General features: G+C 46.2%; 1 protein-coding gene across 1 annotated transcript; it reads left to right on the top strand.

The window, feature by feature from the left end:
• Positions 1 to 1208: 1208 nt before the first annotated feature.
• OSTM1 (osteoclastogenesis associated transmembrane protein 1) lies at positions 1209 to 22502 on the top strand. The gene is made up of 6 exons (XM_075923968.1): positions 1209 to 1654; positions 8880 to 8991; positions 10762 to 10859; positions 17381 to 17545; positions 18603 to 18768; positions 19442 to 22502. Exons 1-6 carry the CDS (start codon positions 1262 to 1264, stop codon positions 19495 to 19497), a joined length of 990 nt encoding a protein of 329 aa, XP_075780083.1. The 5' UTR covers positions 1209 to 1261; the 3' UTR covers positions 19498 to 22502.
• The last annotated feature ends 4804 nt before the right edge of the window (positions 22503 to 27306 follow it).

Raw genomic sequence — 27306 nt, 5'->3', positions numbered from 1 at the left:
CATCTACGCAAGAGGAAATGCAAATGGAACATTCATTTGCATATGTCACACTCTCATTTGCATTTCCTCCTCAGATTCCTTTTGCACAAAAAAGCGCTGGGTAGATGGCTCCTTTTTGCACAAAAACCTCTGCAGTGTAGACGTAGCCCTAGTATGGTTCACTGTCCCATGTAGTGGCACGTAGACCACTTACAGTGAGAGATAAGAACAAGGGAATTTTACAGCCTAAACTAAGTGCCAGTAGGATTTCTAGCTCAAGCTGCAATAGCTTCTATGTTAAGCTCCAGAGATCCCAGGTGCTTACACATACTCAATGCTTCTATAGGAAAAGGTGTGTTGTGACAAATGGAATGTGGGTTTGCATATTTTTTTTTAAAAAAGCTATGGCCTATATGCAATGGAGAAAGGTGTATAATGGGCATTTGACCACTTGCTCCCAGCTACCCCTGCACAACTGGTTTCTATCCTGCATCACATTGCGAAAATTTGCCAAAAGGCAGTGTGTAGTACAGTGGTGCATACAAGCAGCAAAATATGCTTATGCACACTAAATACTAACTTTGGCAGACATGTGTGGACCAAAGTTTGCAGTGTTTACATGGTTTTGCAATTATTTAGCTACATCAGTGGCTGGCCATTGATTGCAAGAATAACAGCAAAATCCTACTGTAAGCAAGGCCTAAGTGTTTATGTGGTCCCTAGCATCACCATGGGCGAGTGCCTCTCAGGTAGGCTTTAATTTAAAGAGTGACATCTCCATTGCTCTGTCCACCTTGCCTAGAGGGCAAAGTGAGACTGGTTGGCACCTGGTACTTATTGATAGACAGTTACCCTGAAGAATGAGATAATCAGTAGTTCTGAATTGGCCAGAGATCTAATTATCTGCTGGGGTAGAGTGCCAGGCCCGGCTCCAGGGGCGTGAGTGTCTTTTCCTTTCAACTTGGGGGCAGACACCTTGCCCTGGTGACCCTTTTCCACAATCAACCCTACAGGCAGGGCCCTGCTCTGCAAGCTGGCGAGCCCAAGCCAGGCCACGCCCACACCCTACGCGCCCCCTCCCGCCTGACCCCAGCTGGCCTAGCCGCCGCCACACCCCCGCCCGGCTCAGGCTGGCAGTCCCGCCCCTCCACCGCGAGTCGAACCCCGCCAGCCAATCAGACGGCGCGCCTGACCCAGCTCCGAACGTTGACAGCTCTCCGGGCTCCACGTGACCCTGGTTTGTCTCCTCGCTCCCCGCCGCGGCCGCTGGCACCCGGCAGCCATGGGCCCGGCCGCGCGCCTCCTCCTGCTGCTGCTGCTGCTGCCGCCGCTCGCCTTGCTGCCGGGCCGGAGCGCGGGGCAGGGCCTGGGGCTCGGCCGCCGCCCCCCGCTGCAGAGCGGCCCGGAGGGCTGGGCGCTCGCGGGCGGGCGCCGGCTGCTGTCCCTGGAGCTGCTGGAGGAGGCCGAGGACCTGTCGCTGGCCCTGCTGGGCGCGGGGCTCCCCGGGGAGCTGCCGCCCGAGTGCCGGAAGCTCCTGGAGGCCTTCGCCAACAGCAGCGCGGGGCTCGCCGGCTGCCTGGTGCGGAGCGCGCGGCCCGTGCGCCTCTGCCGGGGCTGCTACCGCCACTTCCAGAGCGTCGCGGAGCAGCTGGAGAACATCACCCGGGCCGTGGGGGTGCGTGCGGGGCAGGGGCCTGGCTGTGGGGGCAGGAGGGGGCGGCTCGCAAACGGCTTGGCCAAGCCCTCGCTGGACGCGGGCTGCTGCAGGGGGGTCGGGCAGGCCTTTGCCTTCTTCCCTAAGCCAACGGGGAGACTGGCTGGCCTGTGTGGCGCCTGCCTACCGGGCTTACCCTGCGGCCCGACCTGCCCGCAGAGCTGTGGGTTGTGCCTGGCGCTGGCTAAGGACTGCACCTGGGGGTGGGCGGCTAGCAGGCTTACATGGCAAACGTAAGATGGTGGAAATGAGGGCGGATAAAGGGTCCTGAGCACTGTATCCCTTTGCAAGTGATTCCCCAGCAGAAGCGGTGTCAAATGGATGTTCCCTCGCGTTGGAGTGAATGTTTCTGGCAGCCTTATTAATGGCCTCAAGTGTGGCTGAAAAGAGGAACTTTTGGTGGCTGGTAAAATGGAGGTACAAACCTGTTAGAGTTATCAGGCTTGTATCCTATGGGGGGAAATAGCACTTGGAGTGCTAACTTGCACTGCCTGATTACTCCCTGATGTTGACCATTCTCTAGAAATGACCAGTTTGCTGTATGGTTAATTGCCTCAAGCCACATGCACACAGTAAAATTGCAAAACAGCCACTTCTTATTTGTTCTGTCACATTTAATAAATGCTTACGCTTTAAAAATCAAAGCATTCTAGAATTTAGGGGATTTGTAACTAGTCGGGGCTCAGGGCATCTATCAGTTTCTCACATGTTCAGGAAATCTCTTACAGATAAGTCATTACTGCTTAAAATGTTTTGTTTGTGTAAGCTTTATGGCCATTGCCTTCCCCTTATATAAGAGTTCTTGTGTCAGAAAGAAGATGCCTGTTTCTTCTCAGTGCACTAAACTGTGTGGCTGGTATTGCTTGTTTGTGTCTCACATGACTGAATATTTTGGTTTTGGTATTAGACTGTGTATTGATGCTTGCTTGCTTGCTTTGATTTTGTACAAGAGATAGTGTATGCTCCTCCCTTCCCTTAGCATACTTAAAAATGTGATATAGCTCCTAAACTCAGTTATTCCACCAAACTCTCCTGTCTTCCCCTTACCAAAAGGCCAGGGGAAAAGGTGAGCATTGCAGAGTATTTTGGAAGTTAAGTCTGTGAATGATGCCATTGTGATTATATGGCATGAGCGAACAAGCAGTGTGTCTCAGGTAATATGGACTCTCCACTTTTGGGTCTTTGCAAGTCATTACTTACACCTTTAATTTCACCTAGAAGTGCACATGCAACTAGTGCATCTTGGTGGAGCACTGTAAAGCTCTTCTTAGTAAGCAAGCTTCCACACTTCAGCTTCTAAAATAGTCTTGTGATGGAGCCCAAGTGAAATGCAATAGTCTTAACTCAGGGTGCAAAGGCATGGTTGAGCATAGTGTGGTGTGCATCTGAAGCAAAAGGTCTTGCTTGCCAATGGGAAAACATTCAGTGGTAAAACTGACTTGTTAGTATTGAATGCACAGTACCCGTTAGTGATTGGATGTAATTTAGGCCAGTTCTGGTTGCATTCTCCATCTTGCTCATCTTTGTCTGGTTTCTTAATATTGGAAATTGTTCATGAGTAAAGGATGTTAATGATCTATCGAGTTCTACAACTCCCTGTAGTAATCAGCTTACAAAAATTTGATGCATCTATGAAAATGAGTAGAAAGGTGTCAAATCTGTTGACCAATACTATTATTTTTATATGAGGATGCTCACCCTGAAAAGCCTCAGATTCCTTACATATTATATACATTAATCTCCATTAGATCGCTGCTCCCTAGCCAGTACAGTCAACCAGTTGCACAACTATTTTGGGTGAGGATGGAGTGCCAGGATAAGCCCTGACTCCAACAGTACAGGTACATGAGCTAGGACAGTGATTTTATGTATCTGCAGACTATTTGGAGCTAATTGAATGTCATCTGACAGATCCAAATGTAATGAACTGCATAGTAATCAACTTATCTCTTTTTCAGGCAGATAAAAGGAGTGAGGTGACACTGCTAGATTTGAACCAGTGGTTGGAGGGAATTAAAATATTTTAAACTTGATGTTTATAACTTTTAAGTCATCCTTTCCAATAGTCAAGGGGAATAAGCAGTTCAGTTTCATTCTATAAAGCTATATAATTTACTTTTTGTTAGTTTCAGTGATTTATACCTTTTCCCCAAAGTTAAGTCTTCTATGGATATGAAAGCTTAACATTTAACAAGCCCTCTGGAAAGGTAGTAGGCCCTTGCTCTTTAAATCTTTTCAGCATTTGCTGTATTTTTTCTTCTTTTGTCCAGGTATGTGCATAAATAGTGGTTCTCAACCAGGGTACATGTCCCTCTAGGAGTATGTACAGGTCTGCTGGGGATACATCTGTTCATCTAGGTATTTGCTTAGTTTTATAACAGGCCACATAAAAAGCACTAGTGGAGTCATTACAGTCTAAAATGTCATACAGACAATAACTTGTTTATACTTCTGTAGATACCATACATTGGAATGTAAGTAAAATATTGAAAATTCCAATTGATTTATTTTAATTGTATGGTAAAATGAAAAAGTAAGCACATTTTCAGTACCAGGGGCTGTGACATACTTGTATTTTTGTGTCTGATTTTGTAAGCAAGTAGTTTTTAAGTGAGGTGCAACGGGATACACAAGACAAATCAGACTCTTGAAAGGAGTATAATAGTCTGGAAGGGTTGAGAGAGCCACTGACCTAGTAGATATGAGTGTATGTGCATATGACAGTTCCCCATAGAAAATACCAGAAGTGTCAGTAATGGAAATTCCTCTTGAGTGTAAAATGGAAGTTCTGATGGTCCTTAACCATGTAACAAATCTTCCATTTTAACAAGGAAAAATTAGAATAAATAGGGAAATGGCGCGCTCTGAAATTTTTGTAGGGAGCACCACATTTTAAGAGATTGTTGTGTTGTATGTTCCATTCCGTTTTTGGCCACTTGACACATCTGTTAGCTACAACCATTGACGTGAACAACAACTTTATGGCAGTATCTAAATCAGAACCATGTGTCCAGTAAGCTCTCCACAAATCACAGTTTGGGAACCATAGGGATGAAATAAGACTGGTTTTGAAAAAGGAAATGCTACTAGAGAGTCTGACAGGACTTGTTTTGCAATGAAGATTCCTAACTTCACAGGTATTTCCAAACTTCTTTCCCATTCACTTCACCCCATTCCTTTGGTAGTCAACTGCATTGTCAGACTGCTTTGTCACAGGAAGTCCACCTCTTTCTACTGTGATCTCTAATTGTACTGGATACTTAGCTATCAAACCAGGGTAGAGAGAGAAAAAGGAGTTTGCTATTAAGAACAATTAAATCTTTGCTTTTCTATCTGTAGAAATTTAATTGATTCACAACAGCACATCAGTTGTCTATATGAGCTTAGGTAGTGGAAAGATCCAATGTATCACGAGAGGAATGTTGTAGCTTTTTCTGGCCAAAAAGACAATACAGATTCATATGCTGGAAATAACCAGAGGAAAAGAGACTAGGAACTACATAGTGTACATGTTTTGTGAATGGAAAATCTGTTTTATGAAGAGGTGGAAAAAAAATCTGAGGATAATTCATTAGCCATGGGCCAGTAACTAATTTGGTTTAAACTTGCATCTGATTACAAGTGATACCTTATCACTGTGCTCAGATGTATAGAGCATTGCCTTTTTCTTCTCAGAATTAGTGTGAAGCAGAACTCTTTTCCTGATAGTATTCATGTTCTAACTTTTCCCATATACCCTTTCCACTTAGGTCAGGTCTACACTAAAGGGGAAGGTTGAATTAAGATTTGCAACTCCAGCTACGTTAATTACATAGCTGGAGTCGGTGTACCTTACTTCGTGTTTCTACATGGTCTTCATTGCGAGAGGCTGATAGAGCAAATGCTCCCATCGGCTTCCCTTACTCCTCATGAGGAGCAGGAGTACCCGCAGATAGGGGCACCCTCTGAGTTCAATTTAGCGGGTCTTTAGACTAGGCTCATTGGTTAATCCTAATGGCTACAAGCACCCCCCGCCCCTCCGGCTGCCTCTGTGTCAGGAGGGGGGTAGACAGGAGCTGGTACCTTGGGGAATTGGCTTTTAAGCCGGTTTCCTGCGTGTGCCAGCTCCTACGGAGCCACCTGCCCGCCCCCACTGCCTTCCACAGAGACAGTATGGTGGGAGCCAATATGCATGCAGACCTGGCTTTTAAGCTGGCTCTCTGCATGTGCCGGCACCTGCAGAGCAGCCTGCTCCCCCTTTGCTGCCTCCTGCAGAGGCAGCAGTGCGTAGGGCGGAGGCAGGCAGGAGATGGTACACACAGGACTGCTTTCTATGTAAAGAGCTGTTAACATATTAAAATATTTGTGTGCAACTTAGGGTGTCTTGGGTAGGGTTGGGAGCGTGATCAGTTATCTTCTGCTCCAACCTCAGTATACTGGTTACACCTCCAAAATCTGGCACTCGCTGGTCCAGCACATTGTCCTGGACCAGAGAGCCCGGGAGTCTAATAGCAGGAGATCAGGGTCGGCGGCCTGTCTAGGGGCAGTGCGGGACTGGGACTGGAGCCCCGCAGCTGCCTCCAGCAGCCCGTGGGAGTGCGGGGCTGAGGTTCGAGCCCCACGGCTGCTGGCTGCACGGAGCTGGAGCCTGTGTTGCCCAGTGAGCCAGCAGTAGCTGGGCAAACAGCCCAGTCAGGTTGTGGGGAAGAGTGAGGTAGGGTTGTCTGCTGGGGCAGCCTGCCAGCAGTGGTTGATGAGTTTGGCGGCCAGTGGCAGGAGACCTCCCTTGGTCCGGCAAATTCTCTCGTTCGGGTCCAGTCAGATCCTGATGAGGACTGACCAGGGAGGTCCAACCTCTAGTTAATTAAAAACCTTATTTTTATCAGGAAATGGTTTGTAGTCTTGCCAACCCTAACTAGAATTTGTACTCTGTATGGGTACGGCTACACTGTGTTTTTTTTTCTGAAGGTATGGAAATTGTGCTCAAATTTGCATATCGTCTTCCGTTTTTTTCTGGAAGAGGATTTTCCAATATTTGGCCAATCTAAATGGGGCCAGATGTCGGAAAAAACCCTCTTTCGGAAGCCCCCTTATTCTTTGTAAAATGAGGTGTACGGGGGCTTCCGAAAGAGCTTTTTTCCCCGGCATTTGGCCCTGTGTAGATGGGCCAAATATCGGAAAATCCTCTTCGGGGGGGGGGGGGAGAACCGGAAGAAGATATACAAATGTCAGCGCAATTTGCATACCTTTGGGGAAAAAAAAAACCAACCCCAGTGTAGCCATACCCTCAATCAGGCTAGTTTTTGTGCTTAATCTGGTTTTGGGCAAAAACTGCTCTGGAGTACAGGCAGTCCCCAGGTTACGTGGATCCGACTTACGTCGGATCCCTACTTAAGAACAGGGTGAGGGAACCCCGAATTAGCTGGGCCCCCCCGCCCAGCAGACCGCTGAGACGCACTACGGTGGTCCCGCCGCCCGCGTCCTCCGTGGCGAGAAAAGCCCACCGCCCGCATCCTCCGTGGTGAGAAAAGCTGCTCTGCGTCTCCCTGGTCTGCTGGGGGGGCCCCCTGCACACCAGGGAGACGCGGAGCAAAGCCGCGGAGGATGTGGGCGGCAGGACCGTGGTGCGTCTGGGCGGTCCCGCCGCCCGCATCCTCCGCGGTGAGAAAAGCTGCTCCACATCTCCCTGGTCTGCTGGGGAGGGGGGCGCAGCTAGTGCGCCCCCCCGCAGCAGACTAGGCTTTTCTCGCCGCGGAGGACGCGGGCGGCGGGACCGCCGAGATGCTTCACGGTCCCTCTGCCCCTGTCCTCCGCGTCGAGAAAAGCCTGGTCTGCTGGGGGGGGGGGGGGGCGCAGCTAGTGCGCCCCTCTCCCCCCCCCAGCAGACCAGGCTTTTCTCGCTGCTGGTCAGTTTCAGCAGCGGCTGAATCAGGATGCCTGGGGTAGAGCAGCTGGGGCGCTGCCGGGTTGGTCCCACAGCGCCGAGGAGCGGCGCTACTGAACCAACCCAGCAGCACCCCAGCTGCTCTGCCCCAGGCGTCCCCAAGTCAGCCGCTGCTGAAACTGACCAGCGGCTGACTACAGGAAGCCCGAGGCAGAGCTGCTCTGCCCCAGGCTTCCTGGAATCAGCCGCTGGTCAGTTTCAGCAGCGGCTGACTTGGGGACACCTGGGGCAGAGCAGCTGGGGTGCTGCTGGGTTGGTTCAGTAGCGCCGAGGAGCGGCGCTGCGGGACCACCCCAGCTGCTCTGCCCCAGGCATCCCCAAGAGCAGCTAGGGTGCTGCCGGATTGGTCCCGCCGCTCCAAGGGTCGGCGCTACCAGACCAATGCAGCAGCACTCCAGCTGCTCTGCCCCAGGCATGTCCAATTCAGCTGCTGCTGGTCAGTTTCAACAGCTGCTGAATCTGGACACCTGGGACAGAGCAGCTGGGGCACTGCTGGGTTGGTCCCCGCAGCGCCGCACCTTGGCTCTGTGGGGACCAACTTGGCAGCACCCCAGCTGCTCTACCCCAGGTGTCCCCAAGTCAGCTTCTGCTGAAACTGATCAGCGGCTGATTCCAGGAAGCCCGGGGCAAAGCAGCTCTGCCTCGGGCTTCCTGTAGTCAGCCGCTGGTCAGTTTCAGCAGCGGCTGAATCAGGGACACCTGGGGTATAATATGTACCAGTTCCGACTTACATACAAATTCAACTTAAGAACAAACCTACAGTCCCTATCTTGTACGTAACCCGGGGACTGCCTGTATGTTCCATTTTATTGTGGATGGAAAATCAGCCAGATGGGCCTGGCTGATTTCTGTCAGTCTGTTTGGGGTTTTTTTGAGGGGGAGGGGAGAAGGCAGTGATGTACAATCACTGTTTTGAGTTGCCTTCTAAATGGAATGAAGAGAGATATGTGCACACTTTAAAATGCTGCTTTGAGGCTTGCTGTTCCTTTGCATTTGCAGTTAGCAGTCTCCATTCCAGAAGGCTCTGATGCATGCTAGGAGGCAGTGGTTCATAGTGGAAGGCTGATTGGGGTGGCGCAGTGCCAGGGGAGAGCAACTTCATGCTTCAGATGGGACTCCAAGCCCTGGATGCTGAGTTATGGTTAATATTAACGCTTATGCCTAAAAGGACAGACTTGGCATCCGTTATTACCTGTTATCTAAAATCATTTCAAAGTTGTTTCCATATGAATTCATAACACTCTGTGGGTTTTTTTCTTCCAGAATTCTTCTGAGAGCAACTGTGCAAAAAGCCTCTTGATGTCTGATAGGGTACAAGTAGTTGTGATCCTTTCGCAGTTCTTTAACAGTACTTGGGAGAAGGCCAACTGTGCAAGTACGTGATTTGTTCTGTCTTCTTACCATTATGATTCAGATGACAGATTTAATTTTGCCTTTACAATGTCTCAATTGATCACAACTGAATAGCATCAGTAAGATTTAATAAGTCATTTAAACGGACCAAAAAATAGCCCTTTATTGATATATCCTGGGTATTTTTGTTGTGCAGGGAATCCTGTTCAAAGCAGAGAGATTAAAAAATAAATGTTGTCTTCTTCCTTTGCTTATCTAAACACGCTAGTTACCATGTAAATGTTCACCTGGAAGTAAAGACGTTTATCTCTGCAAAATGAGAGCTGCTTTGCTTGCCATCTGTTTTTACTTTGCCCAAACAAACCATGGTGGAGATCTGCTACAGTGCTGCTGCCTTTATAGATCTCTTATTTTTCCCACTCCTCATTTTCCTATCTATGTAGAAAAAATAACTTGAACTGCTTAATAAACAGTAAGGGTCAGATTCTGATACCATGACTCCTGTGGAATAGCACTGTATTCCACCAGTAGTCACTCATTGTAACTTGGGGCATCAGATTCTGTGTCTGAACTTTATTGGTCTGATTCTGGCTTTAATATGCTACATGGTCCTTAAATGCTGCCACAGAAAAAAATCCTGTCACACACATGGGAGTGTACCAGAGCTCAGAGGGATAGTAATATAGAGCCAAGTGTGCAAAGTATTTTGGGATGCTATAGAACCCATGGACAGCTCCTGGGAGGTTGCCATCAATCACTAACATATGGTTGGAACTGGACTGACCTGTGCAGCTAGCAAGAACCCAAAATGTACAAAGGAAAGGTAGAATGACCTTTTCCAATGGTCCTCGTATTCTCAGGCTCTTCTTTGATGCATCTCCCAAGAGGGGCAACACAGACTCTATCCCCTAATGCTTAAGATGTTCCCTCTCTTTTTTTCCTGTAGGGAAAGTTACGTTTGGAGTTCTCCAACCGTGGGAGTGCTCTTTTTAAATGAAATTCTATGTAAAACTCACAGTCCTAGTTTCCAGGAGTCTAATGGTTCAGAGTAGTAAAAGTGAAGTAAATGGAAGGAAATAATTACCTGCAGCACTGTAGCAGTATCTGACAAGGACCAGGGATGCTGGAACAATTTTTATAGCGGGGTGTTAACAGCTATTGAACCAAATTAGAAACTCTGTATATGATGGAAATCACTTTAAGCTAGGCATCCATGGCACCTTGTAGTTCCAGTGCCTATGCAAAGTACTGTTTCAGGAGTGTCCTGCAAGGGCAGGTAAAATTGGCTGCTACTTCCTGAAAAAATTGGTGCATATTTAGTGGCCTTGCTTAGTGCATTTTTCATAAGCGTTTGTTTTTTTACTTTCATAAGCTTAAGGATTCCCTCTATTTCCTATTTGTCTGCTGTTTCAGCTACAGTTCTGACACACATACTTTCAAACAGTGCACACTAGTGCTGATTGGCAAAGCCAAATTGCAGAGCAAAAAGTAAAACCAGCATCTTGTGTTTGAAAGCCCAGAGAGAGCTCAAATCCTCCCTTCGGAATGCACTTGATGATCTTCATCTTTCACTTAATCAAGGCCAATTAATTTTGAAATTTATCTAAATGAAGTACAAATGAGTTAGGACAGCAGGCCTGAAGACATCTTCCAAATAGGAAATGCAAAGCTGATTGGATTGTTTTTAATATTGAGAGCTCTTGTAGTAAAGCTGTAGTGCCATGGGAGTTGTTGGCTGTAGAAATGGGTTAAAAATCAGGCTATCTTGATTAATTTTTTTTCTTTTTGACAGGTTGTATGAAAAACAACAGTGAAGGGCTATCAAATAGTACAGTGGAGTTCTTGGACTTATTCAATGCAACACTGAGCTGCTTTGAACATAACTTCCAGGTATCTATACTGTGTATCTCAGGGCAGTACGGAGCCCTTCGGTTGTATAATAAAATACCTTATTTTCCACAGAACAAACTGCTGTGGATACGTATTGAACAACTGCAATTCACAGACTCTTAAGCAGTTTAAGCAGGTAGAACAATTATCTGTAAGATGCAGATGTTCACAATTGAGAGCACAGAATGCATTTTAATTGATGTTCACCTTGACTCTGCTTATGTACAATTACAGTGCCATTTCATATTGGGATTTCTGGATTCACAATAGCTGATAATTATATAGTAAGAGTCACGTAGTCACTGAATACAGTAAGTCACTTTTTCTAGTTCCTTCTGGAGTTGACACTGCCTGAATTAACAATGTGGCTCTTTAAATAAGTATTTGGTTGTATTGTAGCTGAGTCCAAAAGGACCAGGTACTTGAAAACACTTCTTAAAAGTTCTCCTAACCTGCAAGGTTATGAACAATTAAACTCTTCGTAATTAAGTATCTCTCTTTGTAAAATAAACGTGGTAATTATCTTCCAAGAAAATGGCCCATAAGTGCCTCCTAAGGAATTATGCATCAAAGTTTTGGAAGTTATGCTATTTTAATCCTAAAACTAAATTAGATTATGCGAAAAATATTCTTTCTGGTTTCATTAATTAGCGGATCAGTAAAAACTGTCCAAAAGGATAACATTCAACGTGATGTTCTTGGTGCAGAATAAACATCTAACTCTAGAGGAAGGCTCTGAGGTAACAATATGCTTAGCAACTCCACTTGTTGGTGAGCTAGCTTTCCCTGCTGTTATGCTTGCCAGGCAGATCTTGCTCCCTTCACTCCTCCTCCTCAGGTGGTGGGTCATATGATTTTTTTCCTATCCTGTTTATTATGATCCTATCCACAGAGTTGTAGTAAAAGGTCTTGTGCTCTTTTTGTAAGCTAGCCAGTGGAGTGATTGCAGCATTGACATGTTCTCATTTTCTGTGGTGGTTAGCAGGTAGACTGGAGTTTAAGTGCCTGCTAGGGATGTTACAGTTTGATTAACTAATCGAGTAGTCGATAGAAATTCCATCAAGTACTTGATTAGTTGATAAGGGGGGTACTCGCTATCCTGTTCTCTCTCTGCCTTTGAAATGTACAAGAGCCACTTGCAACTCTTGTATATTTCAAAGGGTGAAGCGCAGCAGTTGGGACCCCACACCATTTCCCCCACTGCGCCGCTACCTCCCCATGGAGACAGTGCTGTGGGAACTGGCTATTAAATTGGCTCCCCGCCCCAGCTCCTGCTCCCCCCCGCTTGATGCCTCTGATACAGAGGCAGCAAGCGGGAGTGTGGGGAGGAAGTGTGACGTAGTGGGGGTACTTGCTGGGCTGTGGTGACCCCTGCTGTCTGGAGCAAGACCCAGCAGGGAAAACCTCATTATGCAAAGCTAATGCCAAACTTGTTGAACCAGTGGCCAGACACCCCCCATGGAGAGGAACAAAGGAAGGTGGAAGGCTGCCCTGGCTGGGGGGCAGGGCTGGAAGTGGGTTAGTTGGTGGCTGTCTGTCTGTGAGCATGGAGGAGACAGCCTAGGGAGAGGAGCTGGAATTTAGGGTCTCCCCCCAACTCAAGGGGGCCTGAGGCATCCTAGCCCAGCTCTGTGACCAGATTACATCTGTGCTGTGCTGTATCCTGGAGAGGCAATAAACTTCCTCTATTCCACCGGCTGGTGCGGTCTGTTTGTGCCATTTCGGGGTGCAGGAGACAGGGGACCCCCAACGTGCCGTCACACTGGTGTCAGAAGTGGGATGCACTGCACCCCGTGGATGGAGCTTCCAGCGGCAAGTGACAAGGCGCAGTAGAAGCAAGAGCCCTGGAGCCAGGCATGCTGGAGACAGAGCGAAGCGGTTCCTGGGAATTGTGGGGCGCTGCAGCACTAGACTGGTGAGTCTGCACCAAGGGGCCCAGCGGGCAGATGGCCTTCGCCCGACTCTTGAAGGCAGAGCTGGTGGGGCTGTGCAGAGAGAGGGCTTGCCTGTGTGGAAAGCAACCAAGGCCCAGCTGATTGCCCAGCTGGAAGATAATGACCAGCCACAGGGCCAGGATCTTGTCCCCAGGGGAAGCAGCCAGACCTCCCCTGAGAGTGTGTCAGGCTCAGAGAGGGGGAGGAGCGCTGGGACCCACCGGAGAGAGGAGACAGCGTCTCCCGGGAGGCCTGCAAATCATAGCCCATATAGGGCAGGGGCCAGCCCAGCGGAGCTACGGCGGCTGGAGATCCAGCTTCGGATCAAGGAATTGGAAGTAGAGGACCGAGAGAGGGAGCGCCAGGACCGAGAGAAGGAGCGCCAAGATCGAGAGAGGCAGCGGCAGCATGAGCTGGCCATGGCAGAGCGGAGAACCTGCGGGGCCCCGGCTGCGCCAAGTGCGGATGGGCCCCAAGGTCCCAGGACTGCCAGACGCTTGGAGAGGCTCGTGGTGGCCCAATTGAAGGACATGGGCGACATAGACGGGTTCCTCAGCTCCTTTGAGAGGGCCTGTGGACTGCAACGGGTTCCCCCAGCTGACTGGCTGCAGGAGCTCATCCCTGCACTGAACCAGGAGGCGGCCGGAGTGCTCAGTCAGCTGGAGGACCTACAGCCAGGGGATTACAACCGAGTCAAGGAGGCCCTGCTGCACAAGTTCGGGCTGACCCCCGAGATGTACAGGAAGAAGTTCCGGGGGGTACAGAAAGGGCCATGGGAGACCTATGTGGACCTGGCCTCCCGCCTGGCGCAATACTGCCGCAAGTGGGTGTCTGGAGTCGGAGCCCAGACCGCAGAGGAGCTGCTCAAGCTGGTCATGATGGAGCAGTTCTATGAAGCGTGCACACCCAAACTGAGGCTGTGGCTCAAGGACCGGAGACCAGAGAACCCCCAGGAGGCCGGGAGGCTGGCGGATGAGTTCACGGAGAGCCGGTCCGGGTGTGAACGGGAGTCCCGGAGAGAAAGAGAATCGCGCAGAGACCGGATCTTGGCTGAGCAATGGAGAGAGACACCTCCGAGGCGAGCCCCAGGGACCAGGACCAGTCATCGATACCCCAGAGAACCAGCCAGGCCCTGGACAGAGACAGCCCAAAGCCTAACTTGCCAGCGCTGTGGGCAAAAAGGCCACAAGAGGGCTCAGTGCACCAGGTCCCAGGACCGGGGACTTTCCAGGGTTAACTGGCTGGGGCGGGAGGAAGGGCAGGCTGCCCCAGAGGCAGGGGCTGGCAGGCAAACCTCAGCTCAGAGAGAGGGGAAGGATGCTCAGTGCACCTCCCCTGGGAGGTCTGACCCTCGGGAGGCGGATTTCTCCGTGTACCGGGTGGGGGCAGGACGGCCCCTGCGGAGCGAGTGCCTCATACCCCTGGAGGTGGATGGTAGGAAGGTGACGGGCTTCTGGGACACGGGGGCGGAGGTGACTCTGGCCCGATCCGACATAGTGGCCCCAGAGCGGATACTACCCCACGCGCAGCTGACCCTGAAGGGCATAGACGGGTCCCCGTTTAAGGTGCCTGTAGCCAGGGTGCATCTGAAATGGGGGGCGAAGGAAGGCCTCAAGGAAGTGGGGGTGCACCCGCACTTGCCCACCGAGGTGCTGATGGGGAATGACCTACAGGAGTGGCCCCATGAATCCCAGCGGGCTCTAGTCACCACCCGGAGCCAGAGCCAGCGGGGGGCTGACAACCTGGGTCCAGGGAAGGACTCCGGGCATCGTCCTCAGGGTCCCATCCCAGTGGACACGGGGTCCAGCCAGGCTGGGACTCCGGACCTAGGCAAAGGTGGGGAACAGGTCCCGATCCCTGCCTCAGCAGCTGAATTCCAGGCTGAGGTGCAGGCAGACCCCTCCTTGCAGAGGCTGAGGGACCAGGCTGGCCTCCGTGAAGCTCAGCCCCGGGGGAGAGGTGGCCAGGAGAGATTCCTGTGGGAGCGTGGACTCCTGTTCTGGGAATGGCTTCCCCCCAGGAAGGTGAGGACATGGGGGGTCCAGCGGCAGCTGGTCATCCCCCGAAAGTATCGCCTCAAGCTGCTGTATTTGGCCCACGATGTCCCCGTTGGGGGCCACCGGGGGATCCGGAGCACCCGGCTGAGGCTGCTCCAGCACTTCTATTGGCCGGGAATCTTTACAGCCGTGCAGCGGTACTGCCGGTCCTGCGACTCCTGCCAGAGGGGCGGGAAGGCCGAAGACAGTAGGAAAGCGGCTTGGGGGTCTCGACCCCAGATAGAGGACCCTCTGGGCTTGCTGAGAGAGTTATGGGAGGGGAAGACCCCCCTGGATGGAGCATCGGGGATGGAAGCCGCCCTGGCTGTCCAGAGAAGGCTCGCTGGGCTCATGGCCCCGGCCCAAGAGACCCTGGCCAGAGATCAAGGCCAGTGGAAGGGTGGGAGTGACCCCCGAGGACAGACCTGTGCCAGTCGCCCTGGAGTGGGGCGGCGAGTGGACAGAGGGAAGCCAGCTCATGTGGGTCCTCGCCACGGCCGGCCCGAGTCAAGGGGAGCACCCATGTCCCGAGGGCGGGTTCCCACGCAGAGGACCCGAACTTCCCTAGGTCACGAGCGGAGTGACCCTGCTCAGTTCGCTCTCGGAGGGGGGAGAACTGTGACGTAGTGGGGGTACTTGCTGGGCTGTGGTGACCCCTGCTGTCTGGAGCAAGACCCAGCAGGGAAAACCTCATTATGCAAAGCTAATGCCAAACTTGTTGAACCAGTGGCCAGACAGCCCCCATGGAGAGGAACAAAGGAAGGTGGAAGGCTGCCCTGGCTGGGGGGCAGGACTGGAAGTGGGTTAGTTGGTGGCTGTCTGTCTGTGAGCATGGAGGAGACAGCCTAGGGAGAGGAGCTGGAATTTAGGGTCTCCCCCCAACTCAAGGGGGCCTGAGGCATCCTAGCCCAGCTCTGTGACCAGATTACATCTGTGCTGTGCTGTATCCTGGAGAGGCAATAAACTTCCTCTATTCCACCGGCTGGTGCGGTCTGTTTGTGCCATTTCGGGGTGCAGGAGACAGGGGACCCCCAACGTGCCGTCACAGGAAGCGACTAGTTGAGTAGTGACTCGACTACTCAGTAAGCCTAGGCTTATTGGGTAGTCGACTAGTTGCTTACATCCCTAGTGCTTGCAGTTTCATTCCTGTGTTATGGAGATCATCATTTAAAAAGATTACTCTGGTCAAGTCTGTATCTGTTAGAATGGGGCGTCGTCTCCTGGTTGGCTGACAGTGTTGTTTGGATATTGAATATTGCTGAGACATTGAGGAGGGCCGAATCTAGAAGGCCCCTGTATAATCTTCTCCATGGAGTTGGCTAAATCATGGAAATGTTGCCTTCTTCCCTCCAGCCTCACCATTGTCTTGCCAGGTATTAGCCTCAGAAAGTTGCCTTTTATCCAGGTGTTGATCTGATTTGCCAGTAGTACAGCTGCAGAAAGGGGCATTCATACTAGACAGAAAGGAGGCTAACTTCTGGGTACAATTTGCATCTCGCTGATGTTTTAAGATCAAGGTGTCTTATAGTCTCTTCCAGCAGCTTGTTGTAACAATTGAATAGAAAGTGGGAGAAAATGAAGCTGTGAGGCTTACTGTTTATTCCCTCTAGGTCTTTGTGGTGAACCAACAGCACTGTCAAGTGCTGTAGTGATCTAAAAAAATGTGGGGAGGTTGCCCATTTTCTGTAGTGAACAGGAGATAATCTTCTGTTTTCATTGTGGCCATTGTTAAGTAGCAGGTGGGTATAGAGTCCGGTTGGGAATGATCTAGGATGCTGACATAGTAATGGCCTATCACTAGCTTCCTGACTGACTTGCTCAGAAGTGGGAAATTGGAGATAGCCTGTGAAGTTGATCATACAAGAGTTTGCCTTTTGAGTGCTAGAAAAATGGTGCTTTAAGGTGCATGGTAGCCAGGTCTCTTCTTTAAACTCTGGGTGCTGTCACTGTTTCAGGGGGAAGGCTTTATAAAAAGAGAAGAATCTGGAAATCTTATAATGATCTTCTCCCCCGAACCTAGCCAGGTATTCAGAGTTTTCAGGAAGATGAAACTGCTGCTACAGACTGTGTTAAAACATGATTTGGCTTCTTGCCATGATTACGATCTATTAAATAAATGGGGACTAGAAGGGGACAGGAGCAGTAGCTATTGAAGCTCAAAATAATTAGGCCAAATTAAAATTCCTGTTCAGCATGTTCGTGTAGATGAATGAAAAATAGCCAGCTGTGGGGGAGAAGCACACCTGTGCTTCCAAGCCAAAGTTGGTATTAACAATCCTCGTTTTGTTTAATTCTAGTAAGTCCATAGTTTAAAAATGCCTCTTTTAAAAACCTTTTAACATTTAAACAACTGTCTGGTTTTGCAATACATGATAAAGATCAAATTGGGGGGAAAAAGTCAACTTTTAATTCACTGAACTTTTTATATTATTATTTTTATATTAAAATTTCAGTAACATTTTGGGATATTAATATTGTGGATTTTGCTTCAAATTCAGATAGTTTTTAAAGTTAATTTTATATTGTTTAAATATGCTGCTTATAACTTTAGGGGCAAGCAACCCATCTTGTACCAAGCAACCGCACTGAAGTATGCAGAAATTGCAATGTAACATACAAAAATCTGAATGCCTTGTATAACAACATGCAAAAAATGACTGGATTGGGCAGCCACTCCGAACACAGAACGCAATTATGTATTGATGTGGAAGATGCAGTAAGTATATGTATTTGCTTCTGGATCTTGTGCCTTGCTGATACTCAATGTGTGTAGATAGGGCCAAAGAGCAATATTTAGTGGTCACTTAGCTGTTTTATATTATTTTCTCTTGGCATCATCCTTGTCCTTTCAGTAGTGGAAGCTGCTATCACTAGCAGTTTCTTTGGTGTGTTAGCGTGTCACTGCACCCAGAGCTTTCTGCTGTGACCTCCTTTCATCTCGCAAACTAAGAAGGATCAGGCTGGGTTCTAGTCAATACGTAAAAGAAAATAGTTAAGGAACACCTAAACGCTTCAGGATATAGTACTGCTGATTTGTTAGGTTGCAGTCCTCTCTTTGAGTTAGTACTGAACCAGGGCCCTGGGTTCAGTACTCCATGCTACTGCTGTATATTTGGAAGAGATGTAAAATAGAGGTCCTGACAATAGAGGGGGTCATTAAAGACCTTGTGCCATTCCTGAAAAGCAAGGGGGGCGAGGCTAACCTTGATGTCCGGATATCTTTGTTTGATCAGTTGGGACTTTATTTTTGTCTAGAGATTTTGTGAAGGGTTTGGGAATTCCCCTTCATCTTTGGCTTTTATCTGACACGCCTCAGCAGTACCAGTTAATGATTCCAGTTAGCTGCTTCCTAACTACAGCAGTTGCTTCTGGAGCTAATGAACTTTAGGAAAGCTTTAAAAAAAATTAGCTGCCTCTTATTGTGATTTTTTTTAGCAGCTGGACCGAAGGAGAATTAGCATGTGATCAGCCAGCTTTCCATGAGCCACCGGCAAGTGCTCTAAGAACCACAGTGTGGGAATCATTGCTCTAAATATAGTGGGTGAAATCCTGTTGTCTTGGAAGCCAATGGGAGGTTTGCTATTGATTTCAGTTGGGCTAAGATTTCACCTATGATGTCTAATTTTTTGAGGGGCAGCATTTTAAATGGCTCTTTTTCAAGTAGTTTAAAGATATTAATATGGTCTTGCAGTAGAGAACTTTGCAATGGTGAGTAAAACAGTGAGGCAAGCCCCAGGGGTGTGTGTTGCTCACCATGTTCGTTTTCCTTTTAGATGAACATTACACGAAGGCTTTGGAGTAGAACTTTCAACTGTTCTGTCCCATGCAGTGATACAGTCCCAGTGATTGCAATTTCTTCATTCATTCTCTTTTTACCAGTCATTTTTTACCTTAGCAGCTTCCTTCACTCAAAGCAGAAGAAACGTATCCTCATCCTGCGTAAGTAATGTTGTCAGAACTTTACTTACAGAATGGGGAAACCCACGGAGTCATCTTGGTCACTCTACTTGGTCAGTCTACTTCAGGGGTTCTCAAATTTCATTGCACCCTGACCAACTTCTGGCAACAAAATTACCACGTGATGCCAGGAGTTGGGGACCGAAGCCTGATCTTGCTTGAGCTCCACTCAAGGCACCAAAGGTTTCAGACCCAGATAAGGGGCTTGAAACCTGAGTCCAGAAGCCCTGGGCTGAAGTCCTGGGGTTTTCGCTTCAGCCCTGGGTGGTGAGGCTTGGGCTTTGGCCCTGGGACCCATCAAGTCTAAGCCAGTCCTGGCAACCCTATTAAAATAAGGTTCTGACTCACTTTGGGGTCCTGGCCCACAGTTTGAGAACTGCTGATCTACTTGGTATGCAGTCAGGCATTTCTGCCACTGTAACTGTAGATGTGATGGGGATTTGGTGGTGACTACTTGTCTTCTTGGGATCTGCTCTGATCACTTGAAGAGTTGTATGGGAAGGGAAAAGTAGGTCCTTAGCCATGCCTTTCTATTGAAAAGAAAAACCACGATGTTAACATTACGCTGTTCAACAGTATGTGCTCAGGCTGAATGAGTAGGAAACTGATGTTGGGAGTTGGTTTTTTTTTTAATTTTGATTTTTTTCCCTTCTAGCTAAGCGTATCCAATCAAGTGCCAGTCTTGTGAACATCCAAGAAAAATACAGCTGAGCTGCAAAACAAAACCAGAAAACTGCAACTGGGTATATATTGGGTACAATAGTGGTAGAAGGAGGACAGCACAAAAGAGGAGTTAATTATGGTTTAGTGTTGCTCTGTATCATTATACAAGCTAAACAAATGCTGTCTGACTCCAAAACGGGTATATTAACAAACATGACAAGACAAGACTACGAGGCTCAGTACGGACTTCTTACTTGAAAAAGAACGTAGTGCTTTCCAGACTAGTGCTGAAGCAGGTTATTTTCTGATTCTTTGACTGCAGGTTTTTGTACCTTTCACCAACAGAATATATACTTTTCCTGTATATGTTTTTTCCTTTATATGTAATTTTATGTATTGACACCATAAAACTCTAGTATGACACTTGTGTTCATTTGCAGGCATGTTAATGCAGTCTGAGATTTGATCATCTTTCTGATGTGGTTCTTATGAACTAACAGAACTTAATATAATTTGTTTTGGTTTAATTCAGTAATAGAATTAGAACATTTCAAAGTAAAAATGCCATCTTACTACATTTGGGTAGATTTATACTGCAGGTTTCAAAAACTCATCCTGGTACATAGCATCTCTTGACAGACAGAACCATGTTGCTTAGTTCATTTTAGTGGTGCTGGTTTTTTTTTAAAGGTGAGAGATGCAAGGAAAGTGGTACGTTTCTGGCAACAATTACAGCAGGTCTGCCAGTGTTAGACATTAAGACCAATCATTGACAACTACTGTATTCAGCAATTTCAGAAATGTTTGTTCTGTATTAGCATATATTTGAGCACTTGCACACCTAAACCACTAAGTCATTGCTTTTCAGATAGTTAAAGGCTTCTTTTTAGGTCTGATGCATATCCCTATATATAGCCACATGTGTTTGTCTCTTACTTCGCTTACCTATTTATTTTCCTTTTATATACATACACATACACACCCACCCACCCACCCACCCACCCCTACCTCTTGCCAGCCACGCTGTCCGGCGATATGCACAGATCGCCCGAACCCGGCTCTTCCAGGTTGCAATCTACTCGCCACGGGTGAGTAGATTGCATTCTTTGTCGAGCCCTCTGTGTGTGTATATATAAATAAAATATATAAAATCCTGATTAGGAATTTCCTCTGATTTAAGATACAAATGGATATACACGAAAAAGATATATATGCAGTAGCGAGTAATGCACAGATGTTCTATAACTTTAGAACTGGCTTAAAGTGAATGTGCTGTGCTTGGATCTTTGACTTTGTGTCCTTATTTGCAGTTAGTACTTGACTTCCTAGAAGCTTACTGGAAATGAAGTCCATGTAATGGGTTAAAATAAACTCAAACTCTGGAGGAAGATAAAAGGTTACAACATTGTTACTAAAATTGATGGGACTGTTGAAAGAATGCTGTTCTAAAGTTGCATTAATACAGGATATCCAGGTTGATAAATACTAGGCCTACATTTTCCTGAAATTTCTACTACAGTGAAATGAAAAAAAAATTGTGGTGGACATTGGAGATTTTATTCTGATAATGATTTTGTTCCATTTTGCAACTTTAAAAGAACACATCAACTGGAAAAATCACATTTATATTTAAAAAATTGATACCCATGATTATTGTACAACTGAAAAGTTAGCATTTTTTTTCCTTTAAATAATCTTGTATATTTGACAGAACTTTTGTTTTGTTAGTTTCACTCTTTTGCCTCTGTAACCAATTAGTCACTTTTTTCCCTTTCCCAGACAAACATAAACAAGGGAGTAAAATAATTTTAAAGCTCTTTAAATAATTGTTTTTTTTTAAATAGTTAAGTTATACTGTCAGTTTAAAGAAGAAAATAAAACCAAGTTGATAGTGTCTCATTAACTAACATGATGTGTGAGCCTTTGGCTGCTATCCATTACAACTGCTTCCTGGTATTTTGTGAATAGGAAGTATTATCTCTCTCTGTTAATCACATGAATCCCCTTGAGTGGTTGATTTGTGGGTTGGATTTCTTGTCTGAGGAAATATATTCTTGATACTTTTGATCTGTTACAGTTAGTGTCAAAATAGTAAAAGAATATATGTTGCTTATTACATGAAGTTACCTTCATGGGGCTGAGGGAAAATTACATTTGTTTTAAATTACTATTTTTATATTTATTGTGTTCAGATTTCTACTTGCTGGGCCTAACTCAACTGCTGTCCTAATAGCATTACTTTAATTTGAAGCATCATATGATGGAGATCTGTTCAAAGCAATCTTTCATTCATGCTGATAAAGCCAATTTGTATGTACAGAATGATAGCTTTCATACCGTAAGCAGTGGCTTTTTGAGCACATTCATATTAAGTAGGTCCGAAAGTCATTACTCTTGGATATGGTGATTAAGCACTTTAAGAAAAAGCAGCTTTTTGTTTTTTCATGGCTGCTAAGCCAAATTAAAGTACTCGTGATTTTTTTAAGCCGCTACAAAGTTTACACTCTAGAAATAATTTATCTTATGTCTTCTCAAATGTCACTATTTTTCCTTTTTGTTACCTTGCAATTCTAGTTTTCTTTACATATTTTTAAGAATACAATATTTTCATATAAAATGCACTGGGTCTTGTTCATATTTTGATGTTTCTACAAATGCTTATATCCTTCCTGTCCGTAAAGGAAATGTGTTGGTGCACAAAACATATATAGGGAAAAAGCTAACTTTATTTGGCTGGTAATTTTTAACACTTGTTTGCCATTTTTCTGACTACATAAAGTATACTAAAAATTGTACTTTGAAATACCAGTTGTTTATATTTTTCGTACATTTTTATTCTTGGGTAGCATTATCTATTTTTGGATTAGAAAACCTAAATACACTGAAAAATGAACTTTGACAAATGCTGTATTGAATAAACCTATTGTATATTGTATTGACTGCTTGATTGTTCCATTTTCTGTATTGAGATGCTTGCTAATGCTGTTTTTAATGAGTGATGGGGAACAGATCGGACTGGATGGACCAAGTAATAAAATTCTCAATTTACTACACTTTCCTATTATGGACTTGTGTTTGAAGCTCTTGGTTACTGTAGAAACATGACACAGGTAAATGGATAGTAAATGCAACATCACAATGTTGGCATTTACTGTTAGTGCTTTGTTCTAGACTGTAACCAGTTGTAATACTTTGTTACATAACTTATGACTGTGCTTAGGTGTAGTCAGGCCAAGAAGGTGAGCTTCCTTAGACTGAGAGAAGTCTGTAGAATGGCTCTGTTGGTTGCAAAGGGTTTTGAATCAAGCCATTGTTGCATGAAAAAAGGGGATACTGGGAAAAATATCTGTTTGCTATTGGAATGATTCTGAGATGACTGATATTCATGTGGAAATTTCCTCAGCTTTTGATTGAAGGGGCAGGCTGCGGAAACCTAACCTAAGAGTCATGTCATTTCTCCCCTACTCCTGCCACTAACCTATATTCTAATTAAATAGAAGCACAAATAGTACTGTTCTCTCCCTACCCTCTTTTTTTGAACATTATAAAGGTTGATATCTTCCTTAAGAAGTGAATTACTACAGGTTTATAGATGTAGCTCCTTTCTGCTGGTGGAGACAAGGAGAGTGGGAGTCAACACAGAGTGGTTTTATTTTGTCAGGATTTCTTCTTGCCATCGTAGGTCTGTAATGCAGCTATTCCTAGTTATCAAGGTCTATAATTGGCATTACTGTTTCAGATCAAGAACTCTGAAACCTCCGGCACAACCAGAATTTCAAAGCAACTATTTAGCATCAAGGCTCGGAGTTCTTTAAGAAACAAAAAATATTCTTAATTTCTTTTTCTATTTTGTGTGGCCAGAACTACTATATTACAAAGTGACTTTAGAACAATGCTGTTTTATGTCTGGCACTCACTGTCCAATGAGTCAAGTGCTCAGGTTTCTCTTTGAAAAACAAAATGTAGTTCTTATTTCATAGCAGTGATATACTTCAAGTGGAGCATTATTTCAAGGGGACTGTTGTACTTGTGTGTAGTTTCAGAAGCAATTTGAAGTCACTTGCCTGTAATTGCATATCATGTTCTGTGAGTTTATCATCTTAAATTCTTTGATCCTGCCATTTTTTAAAATCCCTAAATTGCCTCCCTACCCTCAGGTGATCATGGCTGCCTGGCCTCACCCCCTGGGAATGGGCACCTGCCTACACTTGTGTCTTTGACTGAGTAACCCAAACCAATTATCATCTCACTCTGCTTCTGCCTCTTGTCACTAATCTATTTTGTTCTTTTTGCACTGAAAACTGATCTCTCTGGCTGTCCCAGTCTGGTTTCTCATTCCAAAATCTTGATTTAAAAAACTGAGTACATGTAGGCTGTGTCTACACTGGACCACTTATTCTGGAAAAGCAGCTGCTTTTCTGGAATAACTTGCCAGCTGTCTACACTGGCCGCTTGCTTTTCCGGAAAAGCAATGATGATCTACTGTAAAATTGTCAGTGTTTTTCCGGAAAAACTATGCTGCTCCCGTTCTGGCAAAAGTCCTTTTCCGGAAAAACTGTTCCAGAAAATGGCCTGTGTATACAGCACAGTAGTCTTTTCTGCAAAAAAGCCCCGATGGCGAAAAGGACAATTGGGGCTTTTTTCCGGAAAAGTGCGTCTACATTGGCCACGGACGCTTTTCCGGAAAAAGTGCTTTTCTGGAAAAGCATCCTGCCAATGTAGACGCACTTTTTCCGGAAATACTTATAATGGAAAACTGTTCCGTTTTAAGAGCGATAGAAATGTAGCCGTGTTAGTCTGGTGTAGCTGAAACAAAATACAGGACTATGTAGCACTTTAAAGACTAACAACCATCTTGTTAGTCTTTAAAGTGCTACATAGTCCTGTATTTTGTTCCGTTTTAAGCATTTCTGGAAAAGGGTGCCAGTGTAGATGTAGCCGTAAAGTATATGGCATAACATCCTATTGTGTCTGGCCTGGATAACAGTATTACTAGATAGGATAAAATCTTGCTGTCAGTATGGATTTAAGCAGAAATAAAATGTGTATATTCTTAGACCTCATGTTTTTATCTCTAGCCTCATTTATTTATATTGGGCTGATAATAAAGGCTTTGGCTAAGTCAGGGCCCTATTGTGCTAGAGCACATTTATAATGGATTGTCCCTACCAAAAAAGCTTAACAGTCAATGCCTTTGATTCTGCAAAAGTTTAAGCACCTGCTAACTTTACTCGTGTAAGTAGTCCCATTAAGGATGAGATGTAGCAGGTATGTGAACACAAGTAGGGGTAGGGTTAACACTTATAAGCAGGTGTGGTGCATACAGTTGTTCAGAACTTATATATACAGCAAGTGGAATGTTCAATTCTTGTATTTTGATATTATATTTATTTAAACCGGAACAAAAATGCTCTTTAAGCTGTTTAAAGTCTCAAATCCTACACAGAGTATGAATTTAAAAAGAAAAGAGGAAACCGTTTCCTCAGATCTACCTACCAGGATCTAAATTCAGAGTTCTGCTTTCCTGCTGAGAAGGGTTGGTGGTATTATCAGCACCAAATACAACATTAAAAGATCCAGGGTGTGGAAAAGACGTTGGTGAGAGCAGAAGACTGTGCTAGACTTTGGTCCTAACACATTTACAACCTTTACATTAATGCTTTTCAATATAATTGCTTCCAATATTAAGTTTAGACAAGTATTCTGTTAGCAATTTGTTTGCTTGAGTTACCTGAAAAATGTTGTTCTCAATATCTTGACCAATATTCCTCATTCCTGTTGCCCAAGTACAACCAATCAACCAATTTGTGATGTTTGAATCATTTCTGGTTTTGAGCTGGTATTTTCCTGGCCAGTGTCAAAAATGTTTGTGCTTTTACTAATCTGTGTATTAGGCTTCGTGCCCAGAATACAAAGTTTCTTGGGAAAAGGGATCTGTATGATCAGCAAAGCCATGATGCTTCCAATTGGAATCTGTGGATAAATTAATATTTCCCTACTTGCTTTTTTATGGTGAATTTTCCTGGCTCACTTGACTATTTCTAGCAACCTTAACCAGGGAGCTCAAAGTATAAAACTATGTACTTTATTTTCCACTGTACCATCTCACTCTGCCCTGTGCATAGGGTCCAAATACTGTGAGATCTGAACCATTGAATTTTCCCAACATTACTCAGATATGCCTGTAATTCTTTAGCAGGAGCATCCAAACTAATGTATTACTGCAGCACCCAAACAGGATAGGGTGTGTTCCGTTGTGTTCTACAAACAGAGAAAGTCTGTAGCCTGAGAGTTCAGACAAATATAAAGCAAGGTGCTACAAGAAAACGAAACAGACAGGAGGGCATGATAGAGGCATGAACAGGATAAAGGTGACAGGAATATGTCTATATAGGCTGTGTGTAAAGACATAGTTGGATCAGAATCAAATTTGTTTTTAGTTTTACCTCTTCGTATTACCTCTTCGTAGTACAGGTTATTAGTAAAGTAGACATCAGCAGTCTGTACAGGCCATCTGACCAACAGATAGGCCAGAAAATTATGCTGAACCTAATCTAGGCACAGGCCTGAATGCCTATGATCTAATTTTAGCTGACATCCTCTGTGGGCTTGAAGACCTATCACCTGAGTAATCAGATACATGTCCCAGATGAGTTACAAACCTCTCATAAATTATAGATTTACATGTAAATTAAGCTTTTACTTACCGTATTTTCCGGCGTATAGGGCGACTGGGTGTATAAGACGACCCCCTATCTTTTTAATTAAAAGATAGGGTTTCATCTTATACCCCAGCGCCCCTCCGCCTCCTTTGCTCCCGGTGTCCCTGGTCTGCTGGAGATGGTCCCCAGCAGACCAGAGGCACCGGGAGCAAAGCCGCCAGGAGCGCCTGGGCTGCCCCCCCCCCCCCCCGCCGGAGCCCCTCCGCGGCGGCGCCTGGGATGCCCCCCCGCCGGCTTCCCCCGAGGCTTTCAAAGCCGCGGAGGGGCTCCGGCGGGGGGGGCAGCCCATGCGCGCCTGGGATGCCCCCCCGCCGGCTTCCCCCGAGGCTTTCAAAGCCGCGGAGGGGCTCCGGCGGGGGGGCAGCCCATGCGCGCCTGGGATGCCCGGCCGCCGGCTTCCCCCGAGGCTTTCAAAGCCGCGGAGGGGCTCCGGCGGGGGGGCAGCCCATGCGCGCCTGGGATGCCCCCCCGCCGGCTTCCCCCGAGGCTTTCAAAGCCGCGGAGGGGCTCCGGCGGCGGGGCATCCGGCGTACAAGACGACCCCCGATTTTTGGGGGATGTTTTTTAACATCAGAGGTCGTCTTGTACGCCGGAATATACGGTATATATATTTGGTATTAGCACAAAATATGCCAAAGCTTTTCCTTATCATTGCTTTGCTTTATCTTACAAGGCCTATTAACTACATACCTCACATGCCCAAACCCCCTGTAGTGATTTGGTAGTGATTTGGAGACGGGGGAAAACCTAACATGGTGAACTTCACCATTTAATCTCTTACTAGACCCCAATCCTCCATCTCCTTCCTGTTTTGTCTCTTTATTTGCAAAGATCTTGGGATGAGTCCTTGTTTCCATATTCATAAAATACATAGCACGTTTTGGATGCTATACACTTAACTTCCTCCCCAGGAAATTAAGTAAAGACAGAGTTGTGGTATTCCTACTATGAAACTGAAAGTGTTACTCCACTCTAAAAATGGTGTAAATAGTCGCTTCTCTGTGTCTAACAATACGCTGAAGTGGCTAGGGGATGAACTATACAGATATAACCATAGGCAGAGGATGTGAGCTATGGGGTCAGAGTTAAGGTGGTTTTGTGGAAGCTTAAGTGTGAATTTTCTAACTTTCCATTG

Source organism: Pelodiscus sinensis, chromosome 3 (genome assembly GCF_049634645.1).
Source record: "Pelodiscus sinensis isolate JC-2024 chromosome 3, ASM4963464v1, whole genome shotgun sequence".
Classification (NCBI taxonomy): domain Eukaryota; kingdom Metazoa; phylum Chordata; order Testudines; family Trionychidae; genus Pelodiscus; species Pelodiscus sinensis.
The sequence above is the reverse complement of the archived record's forward strand: the minus strand, read 5'-3'. Positions and strand labels throughout refer to the sequence as shown.

Coding starts and splice junctions, on each gene's coding strand:
- OSTM1 (XM_075923968.1), top strand. CDS start 1,262: ATGGGCCCGGCCGCGCGCCTCCTCCTGCTGCTGCTGCTGCTGCCGCCG. Junction 8,992..10,761: donor GGAGAAGGCCAACTGTGCAA/GTACGTGATTTG, acceptor TCTTTTTGACAG/GTTGTATGAAAAACAACAGT. Junction 17,546..18,602: donor GTATTGATGTGGAAGATGCA/GTAAGTATATGT, acceptor TTTTCCTTTTAG/ATGAACATTACACGAAGGCT.